Here is a 21,241-nt window from a genome sequence, read left to right on the forward strand (position 1 = left end):
TCTAGAGGGGAGATGGTAGTGCATTTGTTTGTATGCACATCCATACGTATCCATATGCACAACCAACCAGGCCACTGGGTTGAATGACACCCTGTCTACAGACAAGTGCATGGTTGTGTGACTGACTACCCATCAGCCCCTGGCTTGGGCTGGTGGCTGCTAGTGTGTGCACTGCAGACAAGAATTCTAAGGGCACTATAGCCTACTGTGTGCCACTGCTGGCTGAACTCTTGTGACATAACTAGGTGGTAAGGCTGCCCGTGACACTGGTCCGGTTCTCACCCTCCTGGGTCTGGACCTCTCGGCAGAATGAAGCCACTGTGCAGATTATCATGTGAACGGAATTCAGCTTTGTGTTGGTTCTTGCTGCCGCTGAATGGAGAGCCCTGCACTCTCCTCTCTCCCTGGGTGCTGTGGCCCAAGGTCTTCAGCTTTGCTGCTTAGTCCAAGACATCAGACAGCACAATCACAAACAAAGGCTTTCCTTCCACCAAGATGTCTGTCTATCCCAAGACAGTGAATGAAACTCCACATGGCATTGCTGTGACTTGTAGATCTCGTTCAACATGGTGGCCTGGTGAGGCTGGACATGGACTGTCTGTCTCTCTAGGCTCATATCCTCTGGCCTCTGGCTTGTAGGGGTTCCCAGGTAAGCACATGGTCACGTAGATGTGTGTTCTCTGCTGGCCATGTGGAAATGCTCTGGGGAGTTCCATTTTCCCGTTTTCTGCCTGGCTTTCCCAATCACAAGCAACAATTTTAGATTCCCTAAGAGTCAAAGAAGGCAGGAAGTCACGGAAGGAGGGAGACACTCTGCATGGTTATGAAGAAAGCTAGCTGCTGTTGTGAATCCCTGGGCTCCCTGGGACCTGCCCCTCTGAGTCAGCCAACCCTTCCTCAGCACCTAGGTCAGCTGACGTGTCCCACCCTTGTAAGACATTTGGGTCAGCTGACCCAGGAAAACTCACAAATCAGATTTCTTTACCTTGTATGGTCCCTGAGAAGCACGCCTCCTGTCTAACAGTGCCTGCCATCCTGAATCAGGAGCCTCTCCTGCCTCTGCCCCTAAGGCAGCCAGCAGCACTTGCCTCTGCACCTCTTCAGCAGGCCCCACCCCTCCCTCATTCTACATCTCCTGGATATTCTCTTCGGGTTTTCTGACTCTGTTCCCTGGGCCTGGGCTAGAAAGCAGTGCTCTCTCCAGAGTGGTGGTGAGGTGCTGCCAAGCTGTGAGGTGTGCTCCCCTCCCTAGGGGACTCTCCATGTACCTCACTCTCCGTTAGGTATCTCAGATATCCCAGATGCACTGATCTTTAGGGACATCATCTGTAACGCCCAAAGCATTCTGAGCATCTTCATAGAGCGCTTCACACCTGAGATGTTTGCTTCTTCTCATTGGTACCTTGACACAGAAAAGAGGGAAATGATCTCCAGACACCCATGCTATACAGTGCTGGAGGTTCATTCTTCCCGGTGGGTGGCATAGCTCTCAGGGTTGGCTAATGGATCTCCCTCTCCCTCTCCCCTTCCCTCCCCTCCCCCTCCCCTCCCCCTCCTCCTCCCTCCCTTCTTCTCTCCCCCTCCCCCTCCCCCTCTCTGGCTGAAGGTTATTACTCATGGAGGAACCCAGGGAAAGGCTCCTGGTTTGTGCAGGCCCTCTGCTCCATCCTGAATGAGCATGGCAAGGACCTCGAGATCATGCAGATCCTGACCAGGGTGAACGACAGGGTGGCCAGGCACTTCGAGTCCCAGTCTGATGATCCACGCTTCAACGAGAAGAAGCAGATCCCGTGTATGGTGTCCATGCTCACCAAAGAGCTGTACTTCAGCCGTTGACCACCCTTCAGCTGAGAACCTGCCGCCGTTCGTTGATGAATCCAGTTTTTATTTTATTTTTGTTCCGATGCTCTCAAAATATCCAGAAATGTTGAGGGGATTTAATTTCAGGAAAGTCTAGATTTTTTTTTTTTTGTTTAATAACTTTGTTCATCTGATGACTTCATGCTCTTCCTCTAAGGTTGATTTCCTGTTTCTGTTTCTTTTTTTCTTTGTCGTCTCGCTGAGTGCATGCTGTGAGCATGACCTCTGGAGAAGACATTGGCAATGACGTCTCAGTTGAACTTGGCAAAGAGAATCCCAGCTCTTGATGAAAGAATACAGCTGCGACACCTGTTGGCCTCCATTGGCAAAGGTGGCTGCTGAGTGGTTGTTCTCAGTGGCTTAGGGCAGATTTTTAAGCCGACCTTCCCAGGTGGCTGAGAGAAGACGACAGTTAATATTCCAGTATATAGAACCCAATCCAGAAAATAAGCCATCCTAGGAATATCGGTGCAGAAGGGTCAATACAGGGAATTCACTTACTCGGGTAATTGAGAGACAGTCAATCCCGTTACCTCACATGCCTCTGTGGGGCTGTAAGAGGACTTCGGTTCCCTTGTCATCAGTAAGAACTGTGGCAGGGCAGCCTTCTAGAGACTAGAACCATGGAGGACTATGGTGATTGGAGCCAGGCTCAGGACAAGCCACTGCCTGAGATGGAAACCAAGCCAGAACTGAGTCAGACACCAAAGGCCTCCCCAGGCCTGTGCCCATATCCACCAGCGCCTTATAATTCCAAGGTGCCTGAAAGCCAACTAGTGAGGGCCTAGGGACCATGCTACCCTGTGCTACAGAGCAGAGGAAGGGATAGCAAAGCAGGGGTAGTGGTGGGGGTAAACTTGGCTCAAAATGTGAATTAAATAACCATGTCCTCTGGCGTGCTACAATGTATTCATTCACTATTCACTGATTTGTCAGATCATCCATCCACACAGGTGCTGAAGAGTAACCCATTTCACTTTGTATACAAGATAATGTTTTTGTACTTCAAATACATCTGGAATTCTTTCAAATATTCCAAGATTTTTTTTTTTTCTGAATAATCTTTGGTTACCTCTGGTTCTACAAATGACAATTTAGGCGAAGATCTTAGCAGTTTCTTTCCAAGGTATCATTTTCTTTGGAATTCGTTATACATTCCTGTTTTTCCCACCTAATAAATGGTTGACAGATGTTCCTATTTATTGATTAAAATGTGTTTCAGAAACTCCTGACTGGTCCGGTCTGATCTCTTCTTGACGTTATTCAGGGCATTAGAGAGAGGACCATACAAACCACAAGCAATTGTATTCTGAACTTAGAACACAATAAGTACATGAGCACTTGGAAGTCAAAGCATTTTGTAAGAAGGGTCGATCAACCTGTAAAGCCTTTTGGGATGGACAGCCTCCTGTTAATTTGAGAGAGGAAAAAAATAGTGTTGTAAAAGTTGGCTTCTCACAAAGAAAATCATTTAAGATCAGTTTGTTGGACTTGACTTGATGCTTGTTATCAAAAATACACCAGGTGGTCAGAGACCCCCCCCCACTCTCTCTGTGTCTGTCTCTGTCTGTATGTCTCTCCCTCCCTCTCCCTCTCCCTCTCCCTCTCCCTCTCCCTCCCCCTCCCCCTCTCCCTCCTGAAGTCTATCTGCTTCTAGCTCCTATTGTTATGCCTTCCCTGCCATGGTGGGATCCATCCCTCCCTTTGGATCATGGTATGATGTCACAGCAACAGAAAAACAACCACTGCCTGTATAGGTCACAAACAGTGGGTATCACAAATTGAGCACCTAGTATGCAAAAGTGTTCTCAAATGGGTTCAGAAAGTGTCAGATTCGAGACATTTTGGGTTAAGAATGCCCAGCCAATAAAAATCTATCCAAATAATCCCAAACTAAAATTCTGAAATCTGAAACACTTGGGGTTCCAAGCACTTAGCCGGGGATAGGGGATACACAACCTGCGGTCTGTTTTCCTTAGACCCTGCTGGGAAGGCATCTTCATTCGTGGGTACTCACAGGGACGGACGGTGCGCCTGTCGAGATCAGGAATCTTATCCCGCAGGGCACTCGTGTTCATTCATATCCCTGTGGTTACACTTTGCTTATTTATTTATTCATCTGTCTATTTATTGTTCGTGTGGGAGATGTGCACATGCCACGCTGCGCATGTGACAGTCAGAGGACAGCTCCGTGGAGTCAGTTCTCTCCATCCGCCTTTACTTGAGTTCCAAGGATCAAACTCTGGTTGCCAGGCTTCCAGCAAGCATCCTTGTCTGCTGGTCCTTATCCTTTCATATTCTGACCTGCAGATGCAAGCTGCTGGGAGGTGGTAGAACCCGATCCTGGGGGTTACTCCTTCCCAGTCCTCGTTGGTAGGGAGAACCCAAGCTTGCCTTGCAGGAGTCTTGAGCACTGTCTCCATCACATGAGGAGGGCTCTCTGAGGAAGGGTGCTGCTCCAGTAACGCCGTTGTTATGCATCACACGAGGGAGGGAGGCGATGTTCCGTGTGGTGTCCGTGGGCATCGTGCACGCACATCTGGATCTCTGCCTGTTCCCCTTCCTCGGGGTGCCACCAGCTATTTCAGGGGTTGGCTATTTATACATTCACAGATTGCCCTCGAGTTTATTCCTGAGCTCATTTCTGTAAACCGTCATAAGCCCGTTATGTTTATGAATTGCTTAAAACAGATTTCAGGATAAAGTGGTTTGTTGTACATGTGTCATTTCAAACCCTGGGCGGATAAAGTCCTCTGTGAGAAAGGACACAGTGTCTTCCTGGAAGGTCATGTGCTCTCACTGACCTCTGGCCTGACCTTGTAATTCATCACCTTCCATATTAGAATGCAGGCTCTCTGATGGCCAAGGGTTCCCTATTGGTGTCCTGGGTGCACACCCGTCCCTCCAACTTTCCATCTTTGGGACTTTTCCCAAAAAGCAATGGGCTTTTGAGCAGCTGCGGAGGATCTCCGTTTCCAGCATCAGTACATCTTAGCACAGCTGTAAGTATCCACAGGAGAACTAGTCCCTGTTCCCAGGATACCAAGATCTGTGGATGCTTACATTTCATCAAGTGTATCCCCACAAAAGTCTGTGTGCATATTCTGTATACTCTCATTTTTCTATATTCGTATATGGTGTACATGCATACATGTCTATTTGTGTGCACCTGTTTGTGTATGTCAGCACCCGTGTGTGGTCAAGTGCCCATGCAACCCGAGAGTGGTATCAAAAGCTTCCTATCAGAAAGGCAGGGTTTCTCAGCTGAACCTGGAGTTCACAGGGTCATCTCGTGGACGAGCTAGTCAGCCTTCCAGACAGTAGAGTCACAGACAGGCCATCATCCTCAGCCAGAATTTACTTGGGTGCTGTGCATCTGAAGTCTGGATATGCCTGTGGACCACACGCTATACCTGCTGAACCATCTCACCATTCCTTTCTGTGTATTTTAAATCGTCTCCAGATTACTCGTAACATCTGACACAATGTGAATGCTCTGTAAATGTCATAGTACTGTATTGTTTAGGGAGGTGATGAGAAAAACCATCTGTTCATGTTTGGTACAGATGCGGGTTTTTACCACATATGTTTAATCTTGGTTGGATCTGCAGATGCAGACATGGCAAGGGCTGAAATGAGCCAGGAAGACAAAGAGCAGTATCCCAGCATTTCAGGATTCTTCCCAGGTCACCCCAGGCTTCCGCAACAAGTCTGTTTTTAAATGCGTGTGCTCCTCGGTTTGAAGGATCACATATTTATGCAGTTGGATTTTCTCTGCACTGAACTCAGTCCTGCTGTCAGGGATCACGTGCCTCCTGTGGTGTGGATCCTCATTGTGAGCCTAACTGGATTTGGAGTTATCTCGCTGGCTTGAAGGACTCCAGGACAGACTTGAAGAAACAGAGGAGACGCTGGCTGAGTAACAGTGCTCACCCCTGTTGGCTGACTCCTGAGGTGATGTAAGGAGCCTGCCGTGACAGACAGGATACCCTCCGATTGCGAGCTACAATAAATCCTGTCTCATTTCCTGTTGCTGCGATAAAATACCCCTACTAAAGCAACCTAAGGAAGAAAGGTTCATGTGACTCCTGATTTCAGGATCGAGACTGTCATTGTGTGGAAGTCGAGGCTACAGGAACGTGAAACAACTGGTCATGCTCTGTCCACAGTTGGGAGCAGAAAGCTCTGGATGAGTGCATACTGATTCTCAGGGGTTTGGATTCCTTTCCCCCACTCTTACACAGTCCAGAATATCCCTTTTTCTAGGATTCCACCCACCTCAATTAACGTGCAGATAACCTCTCCACAGACATTATCCATGAGCCAGTCTCATCATGATAACCCCACATGGAGATTGCCTTTCCCAGGGACTCTACGTTGCGTCAGGCTGACAATCAAAACCAACCCTGATTCTTCCTTAAGTTGCTTGCCAGGTGTGTTGCCAGAGCAACTAGAAACGCCACTAATAACCCTTCCGAAGGGCCCGCCTCCAAATACAACTAGCATATGAATTTGGAGATTAGGCAGTATCAGTTTCTGAGGTCACAGGCCGTAGTGCTGCCCCCGCACCCCCTGTGGCCTGTGAACCATAAGCTTCCATCCCCTGTGCCCATCTCCATTCTGAATAGACGTTTGCCGAGTGTTATGATAGGATCACTTGTATGCTCTCAGAGTGTCTGCAGATGTGATCCGCAGGCTCTGAGATGTCTAAGTAGAAGACATTGTATTGCATATTCTCACTGGTTGGGTTCTGCACTGAAGCCTGGGTGCTTGTTCCTCCATTCCCACCTCCCTTCCTGCCTTTGCAGCCTCCCAGAGAGTGATTCTCTCTCCTCACTGCTGTGCCCTCAGGCCATAGATTGCTTTCTTGATGGACCTCAGGGACTGCTTAGGATCAGATGTTAAGTGGTTCTTTTGGATTCATAAGTCATGAATACAGACACACTAAGGACAATATTTGAAAAGTCCCAGCCAGCCCCTCACCACTGACGTGGACAGGGAAACTCCATTAGCTTGCAGGTCCATGCATCACACAGTATGTGATCAGCCAACACCTGAAAATACATGGTCCAATGCAAGGGGCTGCCTTTGATGTCACAACTTTTAGTTTATCTGGAATTGTAAATATTTACGCCAACACAGCTTTCAGCAAATTTGTTTCCAGCTTTTAAAGCCAAATGATGCCAATGGCATGTAAATTTAGAAGGGCTATAGCGCCAGACACACAAGACCAGGGACTTCCTTTTTTTTTTTTTCTCGAGACAGGGTTTCTCTGTGTAGCCCTGGCTGTTCTGGAACTCACTCTGTAGACTAGGCTGGCCTCCAACTCAGAAATCCGCCTGCCTCTGCCTCCCAAGTGCTAGGATTAAAGGCATGTGCCACCACTGCCTGGTGACAAAGGACTTCTTGAGCTCCAATGGTCTGACCTGAGCAAATAGTATGGGGGTTGTAAAGGGGTTGGAGAAGGAAGGGTTAATGACAGGGTGGGTCTGGTCTAATTCTAGTTTTAACTTCAGTTATGTAAAACAAATATCAGTCAGCAAAGCATGTGTTTTCTTATTTATTTATTTATAGCAAGGAAGCATTGGAATGCTTACAAATTGGACTCTGGGGCTGGAGAGATGGCTCAGCAGTTAAGAACTCTGACTGCTCTTCCAGAGGTCATGAGTTCAATTCCCAGCAACCACACGGTGGCTCACAAACATCTGTAATGGGATCCGATGCCCTCTTCAGGTGTGTCTGAAGACAGCTACAGTGTACTCATATACATTAAACAAACAAACAAATAAATAAAAATTGGACTCTGAGTTGGACCTATGATCTGATTTCAGCTGTTCCATTTGACCACATGTTGCCCATGTGATCCTTGTGTCTCATCATCTACATAAGAGGTAATAGGAAGATGAAAGGAAATTATGTAAAAGTGGGAGATTTAGTGAGACGCCTGCACAAAGATCATCAGTAAGCAGTAGACATCCATGACAGTGATGCTAAGATGCTGAGGGGGATGCTGCTGGTGGTAGTAACTGTCCATGTGCTGCCTCTGCCCCCAAACCTCTCATCTGATCATGTCTTCTAATCTGTGTTGCCAAACCGAAGTCTTCCCGAAGTGCAGGGACTGACTGAAGCGGCCAACGCCTCATGAACACAGCTCATTGTCCAATGTCATGTTACGTTGGGTGCTTTCAAATGTGACCGAGATGATGCTCACCCCAGAGGAAATGAGCAAGTCACCCCAGGAAAGTAGTTGGGGGAGCTGTATGTATCCAACTCTGCGTATAAATGGGAGCTGCCCCTCTGCCTGCAGACTCAGGGATAGGTTGCTGGAAGAAATACTTTCCATTCTAGCCTCTAGCAAAATGGAGGGAACAGGAAGGGAGAGGAGGTTGGAGCTGGAGATTCCTACTTTACTGATTCCAGAACTTTGGAGTGTCAAAACATCCTTAGTGGACTGTCTAATGCAGCAGTTTCTTAGTCTGGGCCACTCCCACTACCGTTCAGGTCTGGGATGAAAAGCAGGAATCTATGTTTAACCGCCATTACTGGCCTTTCTGATTCCGCCCTCCAAGGACAGCAGACTTGCTATAGATACTAAAGGGAATTTAGTGGTGTGTTGGTTTGTCAGAGACCATCCTGTGAGAAAGCGAGCCCTTCACAATCTCCCTGACAGGCCAAATGGCCTCGTGCTAGGAGCTGGTTATCACTCCCTTCTCCCTATTCCCTTCCTGGCACCTGAGGCTGTAAAAGCTGAATTATAGTCCCCTCTTCCCTATCTCTTCCTGACTCTCATGACTTCCAAGGACATGAGTTACACCTGAGCCCGGCCTGACACCCCAAGGCTGTTAAGGAGGATCTATGTTCCGGAGATAAGACGCAGAGTGCCTGCCGCCTGGAGCCTGACTTCGGCCCTCATGTCAGCAGATGCCTGCTTCTTTGTTCTTTGTAAAATTCCCCCTCGACCCCTCCCTATTCCCCCGCGATTGCGATGTATGCTTTAAAACAAGGCACCTCAGCATAATAAACGGAGACCTTGATAGGTACAATCTACTTGGTCTTCGCTTCTCTTTTCTCTTCCATCCCATTTTCTTCCAGGTTTGCGGTCTCCCTCACACCCATGAATAACTGAATCCCGTGGGACGGGATATTGGCTGTTTTCAGTCCTGGTATATGTCTGTTGGTTTGGATGTGAGATGGCCCACAGACTCTTGTACGTGAACACCTGGTCTCTAGCTAGTGGTGCTGGTTCCAAAGGAACCTTTGGGACACGAAGTCAAGCTAGCAGCAGAGGGACATTTATTATGAGATGCTGGCTTCAGCTGCGTGCTTCCTGAGCTGCCAGGGTGGCAGGTCCTGCTCTGTGTGCCTGCTGCTGTGCTTGTGTGCCTGCTGCTGTGCTTGTGTGCCTGCTGCTGTGCTCTGTGTGCCTGCTGCTCTGAACTCAGCTCTGCCTTTTCTGTCACGTGGGCTAAGATACCAAGATCGAGCCAGACCAGCCTCTCATGTCTTCCATTGCTTCTTGGCTGTGATGAGAAAGTACCCAACACAGTATCCTCTCCCCAGACCGACTGGCAAAGGACTCAGGGGGTTAACACACCGGGGAATTTTGAGAGTCTACCTAGGAATTTTAAGCTCAAGGCAATTTACTAAGAAGTGCTTAAGGCAGACATGAACCACCAAGCCTTCAGCAGATTAGCCCAGATGCACTGCCTCTCCAGGAGTCAATCGCTTTGGCAGTTTCTGCTAGACAAGAGGGGACCATTAATCTCCATGATACATCCTGATGTTTAACTTTTTAAATTATGTGCATGAGGAAGGAGGATGTGTGCACTTGAATGCAGGTCCTGAGGAGGCCAGAAGAGGGTGTCAGATCCCCTGGAGCTGGAGTTACAGTTAGAAGCCACCAACATGGGTTCAGGGAACCAAACTCTTATACAAGAACAGCGTGCATTATTAATCGCTGAGCCGTCTCTTCATCCCCACTACTAATGTTTTAAAAGAAATCTCTTCTTCCTGAAACAGCTTCCACAATTAACTAGATTAGTGTTAAGCAGAGAAGGAAACAATCCATTCTCAAGTGTTTTTTTTTCCTGAGGGTTTAGAACCTGTCCTTAGACACTTGGGGAAACGCTCTCAGCTCCTGCAGGTTACCCTGCTCCTCGACTGCATTAAGTACAGACAGTTTTTAAGTACCAAGATGAAAGAGATGAATTCTTTTGCTTTTGGGTCGCTAGTTATGATGTTGCTTGACGTGAGGACACAAGCTTTCTCCTTGAGCATGCATGAATTATACAAATATTTGCAGACCAAAGCCCAAAGAGTAGCTTGTCCCAAAAGATGTGAAAAAAGGACACAGAAAACAGCTTCTTGCTACACAGCAATGGCCTGTTAACTGGAATTAACTAGAAATTATTTGCCCCTCCGTTTCAGCAAATGTGTTTAAAGAACACTGTGCCTGGGTTAATTTAGAGTTTAGCATGCTGGCAGTGATGGCAATGCCTTTCTTCAAAAGCTTTGTGGTGACACTCTTTCTTTGTCATAGTTAAAAATAAGGTTTCCAAGGATATGTGTACATCTTAAGAATTGCTATATTGAAAACCCTTTTAATCTCCCATGCCGCCCACGTGGAATGGAGAAAATGTCTACTCAGTGGTTGTTCCAGAGCCTGGGAGCTTCAGAAAGCCAAGGCAAGCAAGGCATAAAACTGGACCAGTGAGCCATGTGGCTATGTCAACACCTGGTTCTAGTGACCACGCGGAGAAAGGCCGAGTTGTCAGACAACCCCGGCTTCAAGTCCTAACTCCACTGCCCCCGTGTCAGATAGCCCAGAGGACTTGTAATTATCCCAAACTTGCTTCTCCATCTTAGAGTAGAAATTATTCTGTGTACGACCTCTTTCCACGGGTCTTGTGAAGAGTACATGATATAAGGAGATGAAGCACACAGCACACTGCATAGAACCAGAAGACATTCAATAAGTGTGTTTTACGCCAGACCTTATGACAATGCGTGACACAGAAAGGACCTCTGGAAAGGGAGGTGGGAGAACAGGTCATAGATGGATTTTGACATACAGCGAAGGCACTTTCTAAGGATACTGATGTCCATGCAAGAAGAGAAAGGCTATGGAGACAGCAGAGGGCATTCACAATTTACCTGAGCTGTGGAAGAGACTCCTGTAGAGCTTCCAGGCAAAGTGCAAGCCGCCTAGAGAGAAAGTTGTCATAATCAACATGGGGTCACTTTTGTCAAAGTCAGATTGGAGATGCGTCAAAACAACAACAACAATGAGAGTTGGAAATCTTGTGCATGTATTTCTGAAATCAAGAACTATGACAAGAGGATCTACCAGCCATTTTACACAAAGGAATCACAGTCTTACACTCTAACCTAGCAACTGCCTGTCCAAACTTGGATGGACGCCCCTTGCTTTTGGTTCTCCCAGACATGAATAATTACTTGTCTCCCGATGATTATGTAGCTCTGGCATTTTACGGTATCCCCCTTTGCTCCTCTATATACATCCTTGATTTCCTGTGGATGTGTAATTTCATTGCAAGATTCATTTCCAAAACAACTTCATTGTCTTTGGAGAAGCTCTTTCTGTCAATCAGGTCAACACCAAATAAATTTGAATTTCAGATAGATTTTTATTTTAGGGTGAGCACACACCGGATATTGTATGGAACTTTCCATGATCTTAGTTTGGTCTGTTTTGTTTTGTTTTGTTTTGTTTTGTTTGTTTTGTTTGTTTGCTCATTGTCTAATTGCTACTGTTACTGGTTTGTTTCTGTGTTTGTTTAGCTGAATCTGGTAGCCCTGGAGCGAACACCACAGAACATTGCTCTAGCGTTATTGTCTCTCACCCAGTTGTTGGGAGGAGCCAGGGAAATAACTTGAAGAGAAAAAGCTTTTCAAGCTCCGTAGAAGTATACACCCGTAAGGACTCATTTCCGTTGGTGGGTGTTTTTGTGAGAATTCTGACTCATCAAGCAAAAGGCTTGTGGGGTTGGGGAGGGTGATGAAAATACCTAGTTTGGCTTCTATAGACCACAAGGAGGGGACTCAATGTGATGGCTGGCCACCACTGACACCTTAGGGTCACCAGGGAGCCTCTCTGGTGTGGATGCTAAGCAGCACTTCCTCCCAGCTGAGCTTGAGGCTGCTCTCAGGAGTCTGTGTTGTTCAATCTGTGCACAAGGAGGTGGACACCTGGGGGGCAGGGAATGGAGAGATGAGGAGTTGGAACTTAGAGAGGGTCTGTCCTGCAGGGAGTCTGGATAAAGGGAGATGGGAGCAGGAAGGGGGCAGAGGAAACATGTGATAATGGATACCTTCAGCCAGCTCTTGTTATTTAAATTTTAGAAGTTACAGCTCCTGCACCTAAGACTTGGGGAACCTTGAGGAAGAGGTTCAGAAAGAAGATGAGAGTCAGAGAAGCAAGATGCCTGCTGAGGCTGTGTCTCCTCAGAATGTCAGGGATCTATGCCCATGCAGCATCAATAGCATGGCTGCCTACACAAGTGGGAAACCAATCGACGAGCCCACATGGAAGGGGGAACTTGTGTGGTACCAACCCTAGACAAAGAACCATGAGCAACTAAGGGATGCTGAGGGTGGGAAGGAAAAAAATGGAGAGAAAAATGTGTTGACCAATAGTAACTGGTCAGTTTCGAAGTCATATACATATTAGCAACGTTATATGGATTGCAAACAATGGTTAAAGAAAAGGGTTCAGAGGTCATGAGTATGATATAGAGCAGGAATGGGGTGTGGGAAAGTTTTGAGGAGAAAGGGGGAAAGGGGAAATGATGTAATTATATTTTAATTTCAAAAATGTTAGTCTTCTCAAACAATGTAGGCATGGTGACTAATACTTGGCCAACTTGGCTGATCCAGAACTGCCAAGAAGTCATGTGACTGGGAGTGTCCGTAAGGGATTCTGTAGACTAGGTTCACGGAGGTGGATGCCTTTAATATGATGAGCACAGTTGCACAGTCAGGAACCCTGACGACATGCAGAGGGAGCTAGCTGGCTAAACTCTTGCGTTCATCTGCCTTTGCCTCCTGACTGGACAGAATGGAGCCAGCTGCTGGAGGCTCCTGCCCCCTAGACTCCCCTAGACTCCCCCTCTCCATGGTTGACTGCACCCCCAGAAGTCGCCAGAATAAACCCTGGAGTTGTGTTTGTTGGGTTTTTGTCAGCTATGAGGAAAGCAACCAATACAACAAGGACAGAGCACAATGGCCACATTAAAATCAGACTTGGAAATGAACTACAAGGAGTGGATTGGGTTTAAAATACCAGTAAGAAATGCTGTAGTTCACCAGCCAAGTCCCTACAACCACACACCCTGTGGGAAAAAGTTCACTCCCATTTGAGGGTACAAAAAAGACCAATCTGTGACTGGAAATTAATGTGTGGAATGGTTCACTTTCAACTCAAGCAGCTGGCTCCTAATTTCCTCCCTATCTTGACAAGGCATGTGGGGGCCGAAGACCAATTTCTCTTTCAGAAATAAAGACAGGAGATGTGGGTGGTTACATAAAAATGTACCCAGCTTATTCTCAGCAAACTACAGTTCCATGCAAATTCACCATTTGTCCTTAACTATCCATGACACTTGAAAAGAAATGACCATATATGTAGTATAACCTGTTTGTGTATATTTCATCAAATATTTCTTGGCCGATATGTGGAACATTCTTCTGTTACTGGGGATATAGTAGAAAATGAAACAATCTTAGCCCTTGAAGAATTTGTATCTGGTCAAGAACACTGATAGTTAATACAATTTCATGTACCAGGAAGTATTGAGTAGTAAGATCAATAAGATGCAGAGCCTATAAACAGTGAGGTGGCAGGCTGGGGAAGATCAGCCAGGAAAGGCTTCTCTGGGGAGATTAATATGTGTGCAGGAAGCAGGCTGGAGAGGGAGGCAGCGCAAGCAGTTAAGGGCAGAGACCTTGAGGCAGCTCCCACCAGACCTCTGTGAGAAAGAGCAAGAAACTCAGGAATAACGAAGAAAGGGGCGTTGATAGATAATGCAGGCCTTTCAGCCATGTGAGCGCACTGGGTTCACTGTCATGAAAAGGGAAACCTTAGAGATACTCAAGCAGGGGGTATAGGTGTGCTGTGCTGTGCTGCTGCTGAAGACTCCCTGGCTAACAGCAAGGAGACAGAAATGTGGAAGCAGAGGTCCAGGTGGGAGGTTGTGGTGGGAATAGCTTAGGTGAAGGTAGGGTGGAGCACAGCCCTACAGCTTAGCTGAGGGTAAGGTGGAGCACGGCGCTTAGGGGAGGAGCGTCATCACTCAGGTTTGTGCTTCTGTCTTCCTCCTCATACTGAGGTATGACTGATGTATAAAGTTATGCAGAGTCCATGTACAGAACACAGCGAGTGTGGAGATAAATATGTCCCCATGAGACCATCATCGACATGGAGCTATGCCTTATCTGCAAAGCCCATCTGACAGAAGACACCTCCCAGGTGTATGGCTACACACGTAGATGGAATGATGCTGGCCCCTGCTAGCTCTGTCATGTCTGCGGGAAGGAAGTGTGCACAGGGTAATCGTCAGTATTTCTGCAAGCTGCAAATGTTCAAGGTGCTCACGAGGTTCTGCAGGAGAGTCTTCCATTAACCCATTATCTGCTTTCCCCATGACAGTGTCCAGTTTGCTGTGCTCGCAAACGACTATAAAATCAGAGACTTAAAATGACACAGATGTGCTCTTGGTGACAAATGTCAGATGTATAAACCAAAGTCCTCTGCGGGTAGGTTCCTTCCATAGACTCCAGAGGACAATCTATGCCCTTTCCATATGCTAGAGGATGCCCACATTCCCTGGCTCCTGGCCACTCACTATGTCTTCCAAGTCTCCAGCAGAGGGTCTTCTCTTCCTTCCTGCCATGCCTGCTGAATAAGCCTGGCCCTTCTTCCAGTCTCCAGACCCTTTAGTTTATGTTTTTAAATTCCCCTTTGGCCATATAAAGTAACAGACTCAAGTTCTGGAGACTGGATACAGACCTCCTTCAGGGTGAAACCATCATTTAGCCTAGGATACACTTTGTCTTCTTCATCCTCAAAACATAGGTTGAGTGTGGAATCGTAAGCCCCCGTTGTACCAATGTCTTTATCCTCACCACTGAGTGCAGACTGGTCATGTGTCTAATTAACGCTCCTTTTGCAGCCCTATGTGTAGTTCGTGGTGATGAGACAGCCAATCATATCAGCCAGTGTCCTTTGCCCATTTGTCAGTAGCTATGTGCTTCTGCGTGGGGAGTACCTCTGCCTTCCAAAGCCAAAAGTTATCTGTGCCGATGAACTGCTGTCTTACTGATGATGTTAGCTGGAGGCGTGTATAAAAACACCCCAGCTCCCTCAATATGGGATGGACTAACGCTAGTACTTGCCTTCCCCAGATCATAACCCCTCTAGATACCTTCATTTGACCCTCCAGAACCCCTCTTCCCTCTTGCAATGGCCCTCAGAAGATATATGAGTCTTTTCTCTGATTGACCCGCTGCAATCAGACTCTCATTTCAACACCCCTTCACAAGCGGTTCTTCTAAAGTCGGCAGGACATCGTCTTACCAAATCCAGGGGTCTGTTCTCAGCCTTGGCTCAGTCCTCCTTTTGGTGGCAGAGGACATGGCTGACTTCTTCCCCAAATACTGCTTCTCTCTGAAGTCCTGCTGCTGGCTCTTCCATATCTGCTCCTCTGCTGACGTCGCCCCATCCTTCCCACTCCCGCCTGTCTCTGCTTTCTCCGTTCTGAACATGGTTTGACAGTGACATTGGAACTTCCTAGAGCCTCGGCTGCAACAGTGTGGTACTTCTTCCCTGGCTACAAATCTCCTCAGAACCTCCTCTCTCCTCTGATTTCACCAGGCCTAGAAATGGTAAAGCTTGCAGGTAGTGAGCCCCGGTGTTTCACCATGCCTGACTACTTCCTGTAATTCAACTGACTTCTTTGTAAATACCCACTTAGTAACTCTCTCCTGTGTCTACTCTGAGCCTAGTGATCTTGACAAACACATTGGGCTTTTTGTTTTTTTTTTTTTTGTTCATTTGTTTTTTCTATGCATGTGTCTCTCATATTCACCAACAGAGAATTATATGCCTAATTTTTTCTGCTCCCACTTTGCTGTTATACAATTCATACCAATAAACATTAAAAGTCAAATATTCCTTCCTTTTAAATGTAATCAACTGAAGTAGATTATGATGGCTAATTTTGGTTGTCAATCTGACATACTTGAGAAGAGGGATTCTTAACTGCAAAATCACCTCCATCAGATTGTCCTGAGGACATGTCCATGGGGGCATTTTCTTGGTTGCTACATTGATGGAGGAGGGTACCATCCCTAGGCAGGTGAGCCTGGGCTATTACACAAGAAAAGTAGCTGAATCGGAGCCTTGAGCAAGATGGTGAGCAGCATTTCTCTATGGTTTCTGCTTCAGTGCCTGCGTGAGTTCCTGGCTCTACTTCCTCAGTGACAGATTGTGACCTGTATGTAAGCTGAAGTTAACCCTTTCCTCCACAAGTTGCTTTAGGTCATGGTTCATCAGGCTAGAGCAGAGCTTGAAAGAGATTAAAACATTGAAGAAAAAATAAAACACATTTCCCAATACAAAAAAAAAGGACAGAGGAACAGAAACACAATACAAATTGGATTGTAATATAATTTTATGGGGATTTGTCTGGTTCCTCAAATTTATGATTCATATGTTTATGTACAGCCTGACCTCTCTTCTGTGGGTCCCAGAAACGAAAGATGGCCAGTTTTGTTACGTTCAAAGTTGAAAGCAAATAAACTAGGCTGCTCACGCCCTGAGCTGTAGGAAAATCCCATCACTGACTCACGAAAGCCAGAAGTCGGTATGCATCCTGGACAACGTAACAGGCAGTAGGAAGTAAGCTTCGGTGTGGGGACCACTGCTCCTGCGGGCATCTTCCTCCTCTCTCTCTCTGTCTTTTGTATTGTGAACTGACCCTTTCCACTGTCCACCAAGACCTCACAGCTCAGGGCTAACCACTGACAATACAAAGACTTAGGACAAGGGAAAGAGAGCCCAAGTAGAAGGCTTCTAGCATCCCTCCTGCCTCCTGCATCCCTCCTGCCTCCTGCATTCCTCCTGCCTCCTGCATTCTTCCTACCTCCTGCATACTTACTTCCTAGCCTCCCTCCTACTTCCTGTATCCCTACCTCCTAGCCTCCCTCCCACTTCCTGCATCCCTCCTACCTCCTTCATAATTCCTCCCTCCTATTCTCCCTCTTACCTCCTGCATCCTTCCCAGCTCCTGCATCCCTCCCACCTCCTGCATCCCTCCTGCCTCCTAGCATCACTACTATAGCTGTCTCCTGAGTCTGAAATCTTCGGTTCACCCTTTAACACCTGTCTCCATCCTCTACCCTCATCTTGGACCCAAATGCTATTTCAAAATAAAGAGAAGCATGATTTTGGCACTCTGTCGATCTAAGAGTTGTCTTCGGCATCTCTGTCCTTTCTTTTATCAACAAATCCAATATTAAAATGAATGTGTGTGTGTGTGTGTGTGTGTGTGTGTGTGTGTGTGTGTGTTGGTGTGGTGCTTAATAGGGAGGATATTATTACCTTTCTTATGCTTTTTTTTTTCTGTCTCTAAAACCTTTATAGGCCACAGCCAAGGGTCATTCACAACCCTATTAGGGAACAAACAAACCAAAGCTCTTTTAGGGAGCTTCAGAAGGACTTTGTTCCATCTCCTGGACACCCACATGGAGGGTGAGACACCTTAGTCCAGTCCCTTGATCTTCTTGTTGCCAGTGATCTGGCCTGGACTGCCCAGTTCCTGCAGCTGCTCTACTTTGTGGGGACAAGTGGTAGGAGCTGAGGGCCTTGCATACAATCTACCACCTTCCTTCCCCCCGTGTTGCTCTACATGAAAGATTCCCTCAAACATCTTCTTTCCAAGAACTAACTGCCTTCTTGTTCAGCCAGCAGGACTCCCACCCAAAGAATCCCCTTCTTGTTTTCTTTATCCAGTCATCTCTTTTTATCTTCCTTCTTTAATCCCCTTTGATTCTGCAGGTCATTGGAACGCTCTTTGGTAAATATACTTAACTCCTTGCCTCTTTTTGTTCTTTTGTGACATCTCCCTAGGAAATACTAGCCCAGATTGGAGTCACCCTGCCCCCATGAATTTCCTGTCTCTGCTCCTGAACCGAAGATTGCCACACATCAGACAAACCTAAACCTTGCCGCTTACCACGGTAACCCTATGATGGTGCTAGCATTGGGAGAGGCAGAGGAAGAACAGTTCTGAAGAAGGACCTCTGAGAGCCCTGAAATGGGGTGACCGTGTGTGTGAATAGAGAAGTAAATGGAAGGGACAAAGAGAAGTGACCCTTGCGGCTGAGAACCAGGTGAGAGCAACCTAGAAACAAAGTATAGAGGACGTTAGCAAGGCTTGGCAGACTGCCATTGCCTTTTTGAGTAAAGACTTTGGTGTCAGGCTACTATATATGTTATCAGCCAATGAGAGGACAGAAACAAGACCTGCTGCTTGCCTGCTCCCCCTCTTCAGTGGTTTTCTTGTGCAAAGCCCAGACTAGCTCATCAACTTTTACAGGGGTAAGGAAATGGCAGCTTCAACTACATTTCAGCAGCATAGCTGGCACATCAAAGGAATGAGGAAGGCCAAGAGTCTTGATGCCTCAGAGAGGATAAAGAGATAACCGGGTTGAAATGAGGTGATGGGAAGAGTAGCGAAGCTAGGGAGGTGCAGTCACAAAGGGAGACCAGCAGTTTATAAGGGTCACACAGACATAGGTCGTTTCAACGCCCCAGGGGTGGCCATGGAGAGAGGAAGGAAAGGGAAGTAGAGATGAACTATCACTGCGGTGTTAGACCTCCCTGGCCCAAGGATCAGTTCTCCAAAGTTCTTCATCTTTTCTGTTGTCTGTGTATCCATAACACAGTGACTGGCATCCAACAAGCATAGCATTACAGAGTGTGGGAGGCACCACAGTTTGCTGTGGGGTGGTCGGTTCAATCTCAGTGGAGTGTAGGGTCTCGTGGAGGATGAAATAGTCGTCGATTAAATGATTAGACAAACACAGGTAAAATGGTAAGAGTGAAATGTGCTCCCAAGTTTGCATAGGATCAGATGGTGTCCTGAGACCCTGCCTCTGACTGAGAGATAAGAGGTCCCTGGGAAGTGTGGTTCAAGTGGGACCTGGAAGATGGGCTGGTCAGGGGAGATGTTTAGGAAGAGTAAGCTAGAGAGTGGGGACACTGTGGATTTGTAGAGAGAAGACCATCATAGTGTGAAGACCATGGTGGCCAGAGTGCAGAGATCAAGGTGAGAAAAGGCTTTGCTTCTGTGGTCCTTCCTAGAGGGAGGCTGGGAATGCACAGTGACTATTCCCCACCTTTCTGGCTGAGACCTGACTTTATTCAGATGACAGTAGAAAGAACCAGGCTAGGTCTAAGCCAATGAGATTCCATTTCCTCTTGGTTCAGAGACTGGCCTTAAGGTGACATGACCAGCCCAATCAGATGTAACAGGAAATCTTCCTCCAATATTGTAGGAAAACTGTTCCTTCCTGATGTAGAAAGGACTTGCAGGGATACTCATTTCCCACACATCCCTTCCCTGGGACTTGTATGCTGTTTTGTGAAAACATGTTACAATGGCAGACAGCTCTGACCTAAACAATCAGAGCTACAAAGCCAGTGTTAGAATATCACCAAGTGACTCTTGACTGCTTTGCTCAGACATTCAGCATGATGTCTGACAAATAAGGTATAGGCCACTCTGATTTTTCTCATAAATGTGCAGGTAGAAACAGTACAACTCATAATGCCCATCAGTTTGGTCACGAGACTCATAAGGTCATAAAAGCACTTCATCTTGCCAGTTGTCTTCACATTAGGACATCACCAAATGGGACAGATGAATTTTGCACTGGTTTCATTTTTACACTATCTCTAGGACACGGTGTGTAAAGCCTTTTCTCATCTTACCTCTTTTAGTTATCTGGTATAGAATAGAGACGCAGTAAAGATGGCCCACAGTGTGGTTGATGTCACTACTTATTGGTGGCATCAACAGGGATGTTTTCTCCGCAGGGACATTGAGCATACACGTGTCTTGTCAGCTTGCATACTGGTGAGCCCTTGGCTTTGGATCAAGGGCAGAATCACACTGTGGCCTGAATGGGTACTGGGAGTGCTTTGAACCAGGACAGAAACGGGACCATGAGAACCACAGATCTGGCAACCTGCCTGGTTAGCCTTACCAGTCGGTAGCAGAGCAGGTCAAAAGCTGAGAGAAACTGGTCCCAACATAGATCTCACAGATTTCGGGCTACAGAAGAGCACATGCCAGCCATAAGGTCACCATAGGCTGGAGTTTCATTTCTGTCACTGGCTGTGTGGCCTTTAGCAAACTATTTCTTCTCTAAATTACAGTTCCCTCTTTTTGAAATTAAGAGGGTTAGGACTAAATGATATTCTGGGTGAATTAAATCCCTCCCCGTAAACACTAGATATTTCCATTTAGTACATGCTGCTGAGCTCTGTTTTGGTGAAGGAGGAACAGGAAGAGTAATTTTGTGACAGAGGCCTGTCTGTCGTGCATTTAGCAGATTAGTTGTCTGAAATTTCAAAGACGCTGCTTACTTGCAAAGGTATTTGACTGGCAGCCTTGCCTGTGTTGTTGGTAATGATTAATAAGGAAAAACACCACACTTCTGTCTTCTGGCATGTTTCCGGCTATCTCACAAGGTTAGTATTTGATGCCAGAGGCAGATTTCATTTTCATTTTCTACATTGCATCTATAGTACAAGTAGCTTTTCTTAGGTACTTATGGGATATACTAAGCAACTTCCCAGAAAAAAAATACTATTACTGGAGAATAAGAACAAATGTGGGAACATGGTGGGATAGGTAGATGGACAAGCAGACAGACAGAAGATGGAAAGATCATGGGTCTGTCATCTGTTTTATTGTTTTAAAGGAATAAAAATCATAAAGTAATTTCCTCTTCCTCTGTTGGTTAGGAATTGTTACCACAGTGACAGGCTATCCATAGCTCTGCAGTTCACAGTGGAGACCAGCACAGCTGTTGAAGAACTACTTAAGACACTAACTAGTAACATCTGCACAAAGACCGGCTGTGAAGCCACAGAGAGTTTCCAGGTCTAAGGTATTGACTGTATATCAGGAAATATATTTCAAGAAATGGTTTCTCCTAAAACAAACAAAGCAAGTTCTGTGCAGCAGGGGGACAAATTGATTCTGCATGACTGGAGCCCAGAAGAGTTGCCAAAAGGAGAACCAACAAGGCCTGCCTCCTCTGTGTGGTGCAGAAGTAAACAATGGAGGAAGAG

General features: G+C 46.6%; 2 protein-coding genes and 1 long non-coding RNA gene across 4 annotated transcripts in view; 2 read left to right on the forward strand and 1 right to left on the reverse strand.

The window, feature by feature from the left end:
* The window catches only part of Casp7 (caspase 7), a 45,516-nt gene extending 42,427 nt beyond the window's left edge, over positions 1-3,089 (forward strand). Inside the window, exon 7 of one of the 2 annotated variants that reach the window (XM_006526616.4) lies at positions 1,607-3,089. In XM_006526616.4, coding sequence (XP_006526679.2) covers positions 1,607-1,836 — 230 coding nt within the window. In that variant the 3' untranslated portion in view covers positions 1,837-3,089. The remainder of the gene's footprint in view (positions 1-1,606) is intronic. The other variant, NM_007611.2, reaches the window with a different exon arrangement.
* On the reverse strand, positions 3,086-15,731 carry Gm46657. The gene is made up of 3 exons (XR_001782684.2): positions 15,455-15,731; positions 11,014-11,064; positions 3,086-3,268 (listed from the first exon to the last, which is right to left on the reverse strand). It is a non-coding gene; the product is annotated as a predicted gene, 46657 (long non-coding RNA).
* A 2,284-nt stretch (positions 15,732-18,015) lies between these two features.
* Plekhs1 (pleckstrin homology domain containing, family S member 1) overlaps positions 18,016-21,241 on the forward strand; it is a 29,455-nt gene continuing 26,229 nt past the window's right edge. Inside the window, exons 1-2 of the mRNA XM_006527018.2 lie at positions 18,016-18,270; positions 20,912-21,057. The gene's annotated coding sequence lies outside the window, so the exon portion shown is untranslated. The remainder of the gene's footprint in view (positions 18,271-20,911; positions 21,058-21,241) is intronic.

The sequence above is a fragment of the Mus musculus genome, chromosome 19, assembly GCF_000001635.26.
Source record: "Mus musculus strain C57BL/6J chromosome 19, GRCm38.p6 C57BL/6J".
Classification (NCBI taxonomy): Eukaryota; Metazoa; Chordata; class Mammalia; order Rodentia; family Muridae; genus Mus; species Mus musculus.